Source organism: Amphiura filiformis, chromosome 2 (genome assembly GCF_039555335.1).
Source record: "Amphiura filiformis chromosome 2, Afil_fr2py, whole genome shotgun sequence".
Classification (NCBI taxonomy): Eukaryota; Metazoa; Echinodermata; class Ophiuroidea; order Amphilepidida; family Amphiuridae; genus Amphiura; species Amphiura filiformis.
The window spans coordinates 49,020,288-49,027,375 of record NC_092629.1 but is presented as its reverse complement, the minus strand read 5'-3'; the positions used below and the strand labels follow the sequence as shown (position 1 = coordinate 49,027,375).

The following is a 7,088-nucleotide window of genomic DNA, read 5'->3' as shown; positions in this document are numbered from 1 at the left end:
TTTTAGTAAGTTCAATGTACAACACATAACGTTAGAAGAATAACAGATAAAGGTTATTTTTGTACGAAATGCAAGAAAGAATTTGTAAAAAATCCAACTACTTTTCAAATACAAAATGGCTCTTCTGAATACTAATTGTAGAATAATTGTTCTTTCTCACAAAATATAAAGCTTTTGTTGAGCAAATTGTGGTTATTTATTCATGACTATATAAGTTATTTACTCGCTAAATGTAAAAGAGTGGAAAAACTCACTCCCCAAAAGAGTGATTCACTTATAAAACCACACAACAAGAGTGAAATGAGTTTTTTAAAGAGTGAAAACCACTCTAAAAGTGTATTTTAACTCTTTCAAGGAGTTAAATGAAGGATAACTCTAAAAAGGTGTTGTCCTTCATTCAACTCCTTGAACGAGTTGACATTCACTCTTTTAGAGTGGTTTTTACTCTTTCTGGAGTGGTTTTAAAGTTAAAAAAACACATTTCACTCTTTTTGAGTGGTTTTTATAAGTGAATCACTCTTTTGGGGAGTGAGTTTTTCACTCTTTTACATTTAGAGAGTATCACTTATTCTTCCAATGTTTTATTCACGTTTGTGTAAGTTACAAAATGTATAGATATAAATCTGTATGATTATGCAAGGAGAGTATGGCCAGGTGAAAAACAGATTGAAATATCTTTGAACATTTTTGGCATCTGGTTCTTTTAAAAAGATTAAAACTTAAGTTTTCCAATGTTTTACGCAACGACGTTTTAGTCATTTACAAATATAAGGAGAAAACTGCAAGCTAACACAGGTAACCATGGTAACAAAATATCTGTAAACATTTTTGGCATCTGATTCTTATAAACAAATCACTAAAACCTTAAACGTCAATCTTCAAATTCCATGATAATAACAATGGTACATTTTTAAAGAATGTATATAAACATTGTCATAATATAATATTGTTATATGAAATTGGACCTAAATGCCTTTGTTCTCCTTGACAATATATGATAACACTCTTTATGCTCTTTGTACTCTGTGAAAAATTACAAATCTATCAATTTAGTAGCATAATATATTAAGAGAAGAGTAACGTAATATTCAAGTACAATCAGCGAAATATTTTAAGCATTAGTCTTTGGTCTTTAACATGCTTTTTCAAACAGATTTTTGTCGAAGTTAAGAAGGTTTGATCCAAGCAATTGTACCATATCGTAATCATGGAACTACTTGTATCAGTTAACTTCAACAACACGTGCCAATTCTTTGCAAAGAGTATTTGATAAATCAAAGTTTTTGTCCAATGAACTTCTCGAAATGAAACATATTTTGTTGAAGTTAAGAAGGTTTGATCCAAGCAATTGCGACATATCGGTATAATCATGGAACTACTTTTATCAGTTAACTTTAGTATTTGATAAATCAAAGTGTTTGTCTAATGAACTTGTCGAAATGAAACTTGGTTAGCCTTTTTCATCACAATGAATCAGAAATATGTTACAGACATTAACTAATTAATCAAAATCAATCGGAATTGGGCCTTAGATGGCAATGATTCAGTTACAACAGTTATGCATTTGATGTTTTATCGACTCTTATACGAAAGAACATTTTGTATAAAATTGTCTTAAGCAATTAAACTTGAAGTATTCACGATATTGTCTTGGTATTCCTTCGAAACTTAACAAATGCTTTGACATATCTCTTTGTTTCCCAAATAAAATGATTAAATTTCTACATTGAAACATGTTGGTGCGATTTTAAAAGATCAAAAGCTTCAAATCAGTTTCATCTGAATTAATTTAATCCCAGCAATATATTGATCAAGTTCGTGGAACACACTAACACGTTTCAAAGTTTTTAAATACCTGACGAACTTATGAGACAAAACCCACGTTTTTTTGTATCAGACATTGACGAGAAAAGGATATATTTACTTAAATATACTTTACAAAATACTAAAAACATGATTAAAATAACTTGGAATTCAGTTCTAGCATTTGATTTCGTGAGATTCCAAAAGAGACTTTCATCTATCACCAAAAGTACGGTGCACTCCCATTTAAGAGTGCAGAGTTTAAGCAATGTACGAGTTCTTGAAAAGAGTTCACTTAAAGTTCTTTAAAAGTACAAAGTTTCTTGTTAAAGTTTATGGAAATGAAACCAATGACGTATGCGCTTGGTGATGTGGTAGATATAGAGATGGTGCAGCATAAGGCCCAATCGGCCAAACGGGGGTTGAAGATGGGCTATATAGCGCCGGATGCACCCCTGACATTGCCGAAATTTGTCCTCCACTCAAACACCCCCTTTGCTCAAAAGCGGACATTCCGCGAAACTGTGGTCGTCGCATCAATGCACTTGGTCCCCGTGAAAAGACTTTTTCTGAAATGTTACTGAGCGCATTAGTGGAAAGTTTTTCGCGCTGTATGTTTAACCAATGCTTGTCTAATGTATAAGCTTGCGATGAAGCTGTGGTGTAAGTCCTTTGCATGTCTCTATCGTTAATAACAACACCGTAGCCGCTGGGGCTGTAACTATTGGAATCAGGCGTGCCGCAGGTTCTTTTTGCCGGGGGTCCACTTATGCTATCGGGAGACAAGCATCTCTTACGCGCCTCACTTGAACTTGATGATGAGGAGGGGGAAAGCAGGTTATCGATGAGGAACGACTTTTCACGTATAGTTGACGTCGCGTCTCGCGATTCATGTCGAGATGTATGTATCGCCGATGGCGATATGCAGCGATCAATATGCGAAACGGGGTCGTGTGATGGTGATGATTGCGGCTCCGATTTCAGCATAGATGTTGGTATTTTACTCCTGTCCTCCGCAATATCACGTTTTGTGTCCATAACAAGTTTATAGTCATCATCCTGGTATTGATGATGAGGATGTTTTTGATGATAGTACCCGTCCTCATGATAACTTGAATCAGAAAGTTCGCTACATACTGAGTGCTCTGGCCCTTCAACACAGGCGGCACGTTTGATCGATTCATCAAATTTAACTTTTCCTTCTATATCACCGTCTCGCGATTCTTTTTCATCTTCTACGTCCAAATCAGTCGTACAATCCACTTTACAGTCAGTGTCACTGAGTTTATCCGTTGTATCACTTTTATTACCACTGCTATTCTTAGCGCGTCTTTTCCTCCTCCTAAAGTTACCATTTTCGAACATTTCTTCACAATCTGGCGCCAAAGTCCAGTAATTCCCTTTACCTGGTTTCCCCTTCTCACGCGGTACTTTCACGAAACAGTCATTTAGACTCAAGTTATGGCGAATCGAATTCTGCCATCCTTGCTTGTTATCGTGGTAGTACGGGAATCGATCCATGATGAACTGGTAGATACCGTTTAAGGTAATCTTCTTATCGGGTGCACTGCGAATTGCCATTGCTATCAATGCGATATATGAGTAAGGTGGCTTCTGCGGTGCTTCACGCCTGTCCAGATGCGGCAGAAGTCCAAATGGCAGTCCTGGATAAGCTGCTTCTCTCGGATTGAAGAAATATGGATTAGGATGTCCAGAAAAGATAAAATGATGTGCTGCAGGATGTGTGTATCCTGGATACAGCGTTCCCAACGAAGCCATCTTGTTGTATATAAGTCAAAGTCACACCAACAAGTAAAAGTTCATGCGGTGAAAGTCACTAAGTATAATCTTAACGAAAAGTTCTCTTGCAAGTATCAAGTACTTATAGCCAGGAGGTATTAGCAGTATGTAGTAATACCAGTAGGCATTTAAATGATGATGATGACACAGAGAGCGAGGACTAGATGCGGTTAGTATGAAACCATCTGCCCATCTAGTTGAGACCAACTCATACGGTAGACCATGTATACCTAACTGGCTCGTCATATATACACACACTCAACACTCACGCGTGTAGTGTTGTTATTCTTGTTTTCACTCCATTATTTTGTTTTAGGATTGTTTAATGTTGTTGTATGTTCATTTCGTTGACTTTGGGATGAGCCTGGTAAACGCAACAGTGATTAGCGTAGTTTGTATTAGGGGCTCCATAGGCACCTCCCCCGTTTATATTCCCGTACTACAATGTACGTCTATCTCCACGCTATGTCCACAAACCCGCTAGCTACAAGAACCAATAGAAAGACCGTATACTACCACGGTTTGTTTATAAAATCCTCACATCAATTAAAGCTTGCCCACCCAAGTTGTTCACCATCGTGTTTATTTTGAAATTTTGGTTGAAAGAAATTGACCACCCATTAATATAAACACAGAACGCGCGTGAAAACTGGCACCTTTAAAACGGTCTGTATTATGGGCCAATTGCGTTATATTTAGACAGATAACGCGGGGTTTTCAGTCACTAATATTCTTTCATTACGTTCTTTATATGTAGTATAGTGACTCCTAGTGAAAGCGTAATGCATGCTGGGACAACATATCCCTATCCGCGCGAAATATAATTGCAGACGATTTCTACAAAAAATGTCAAATTGGACAAAAATTATCAAAAAAATGTCAAATTTTCAAATTTTATAACCATATATTGAAATCTTAATGTAAAATGCATCCAAATGAGTACAAACATTCCTAGTATTGGTACAGTGGTTCTTAAGGCAGTCTTTAATGATCGAAACAATTTCACAATATCTGGTGAAGTTTTGAGAGTAAACTACATAGCTAGTGCATGGTTAAAGTTTAGATAAACACTTAGCCAATCATGGCTTTGGAGCGCCCGTGAAATCATGCCAATAAACCCGGAAAGTTTTCTTAGTACTTTTTTTTTCTTTATTCTTAAGCCTTGTCAATTGAATGCTTGCAAAACTACAAATATAAAAGTATTTAGTTTAGTACTGTAGTATCACCACGTCAGTCAACGCGAAACAAAGTACTTAAATTGAGTGACATGTTTAAAGGTGTTTGTTCTGGCAATGCAGAACAATAATACACCACGCATTGTTTGCCAGTCTAGTTGCAAATTAAATACTTTAAAGTATAATTTAAGATTCAACATACAGGTGTGATCAATAGCGAGTATTATTGGTATTATTTATAGTATTTGAAAAATTTTAAGATAGGGAATGTTGAAACGTAATTGCTTTGGGTGTGTGAATAATTGACGTACGCAAATTTGTGTGTGATATGTTAGTTGTTACCATGTACTTAATAACTTTGATTTGTTATTAAACAAATTATGATAAATATATTTTTGGAATGAGCTTTTGTTAGTTGAACTATCGTTTTGATTCAGGGCAACTTCCTTATCTTAAGGCATATTTTGTAAGACATTATTGTGAGTACGTTTTGGCCATTTCAATTCATCCTTTAATGTGTGTGAGACCAGGGGTAGGAGAAACTGTACTTTTTGGAATCCAAACGCACTTTTGCGCACTTTCTAATATTTTGCATCACACGTATAAATACGGTATCTACCAATAAATGTGACATAAGATACAGCCTTTTTGACAATCACTTTGCATGAAAGAAACTACCATTTTCTTTAGAAGCATGCAGAGTGATTCATAATACCTCTCAAGTCAAAAGGCAGCAACTGCTGTCACATTTATTATCGGATACTTTCTCTTTACGTGTGAGGATAAACATTAGAAAGTGCGCAAAAGTTCGTTTGGATTCCAAAAAGTACAGTTTCTCCTACCCCGGGTCTCCTATTATACATTAAAGGACGCTATGAATTGGAATGACCAAAACGTACCATGTGCAGGAAAAACAACATTAGTCTCTCGTGTTGTTAATCCTAATCAGTGGTCACCCAGGTGCAGGAAAAACAACATTAGTCTCTCATGTTGCATAACGTTACCAAGTACAAGTATTAGAGAAAATACACCTTGATTTCAAGGACTTCATTGTAGTGGTTTGTGTGGTTCGATAATAGAAATCATTAACAAATAACAATACGAGCGACTAATGTTGTTTTTCCTGCATCTTGGTGACCACTGATTAGCATTAACAACATGAGAGACTAATGGGTTTTTTTCTGCACCTGGGTGACCACTGATTACCATTAACAACATGAGACGCTAATGTTGTTTTTCCTGCACATGGGTGACCAATGATTAGCATTAACAACACGAGAGACTAATGTTGTTTTTCCTGCACCTGGGTGACCACTGATTAGCATTAACAACATGAGAGACTAACGTTGTTTTTCCTGCACCTGGGTGACCACTGATTATCATTAACAACACCAGAGACTAATATTGTTTTTCCTGCACCTGGGTGACCAATGATTATCATTAACAACATGAGAGACTAATGTTGTTTTTCCTGCACCTGAGTGACCACTGATTACCATTAACAACATGAGAGACTAATGTTGTTTTTCCTGCACCTGGGTGACCACTGATTAGCATTAACAACATGAGAGACTAATGTTGTTTTTCCTGCACCTGGGTGACCAATGATTATCATTAACAACATGAGAGACTAATGTTGTTTTTCCTGCACCTGAGTGACCACTGATTACCATTAACAACATGAGAGACTAATGTTGTTTTTCCTGCACCTGGGTGACCACTGATTAGCATTAACAACATGAGAGACTAATGTTGTTTTTCCTGCACCTGAGTGACCACTGATTACCATTAACAACATGAGAGACTAATGTTGTTTTTCCTGCACCTGGGTGACCACTGATTAGCATTAACAACATGAGAGACTAATGTTGTTTTTCCTGCACCTGGGTGACCACTGATTATCATTAACAACACCAGAGACTAATGTTGTTTTTCCTGCACCTGGGTGACCAATGATTATCATTAACAACATGAGAGACTAATGTTGTTTTTCCTGCACCTGAGTGACCACTGATTACCATTAACAACATGAGAGACTAATGTTGTTTTTCCTGCACCTGGGTGACCAATGATTATCATTAACAACACGAGAGACTAATGTTGTTTTTCCTGCACCTGGGTGACCACTGATTAGCATTAACAACATGAGAGACTAATGTTGTTTTTCCTGCACCTGGGTGACCACTGATTATCATTAACAACACCAGAGACTAATGTTGTTTTTCTTGCACCTGGGTGACCAATGATTATCATTAACAACATGAGAGACTAATGTTGTTTTTCCTGCACATGGGTGACCACTGATTTATA

At 36.6% G+C, this 7,088-nt stretch overlaps 1 protein-coding gene across 1 annotated transcript; it reads right to left on the bottom strand.

Annotated features, from left to right (window-relative positions):
• Positions 1–321: 321 nt before the first annotated feature.
• On the bottom strand, positions 322–3,965 carry LOC140146310 (uncharacterized). The gene has a single exon (XM_072168108.1). The coding sequence runs from the start codon at positions 3,580–3,582 to the stop codon at positions 2,137–2,139; it is 1,446 nt and encodes a 481-aa protein (XP_072024209.1). The 5' UTR covers positions 3,583–3,965; the 3' UTR covers positions 322–2,136.
• Between the last annotated feature and the right edge of the window lie 3,123 nt (positions 3,966–7,088).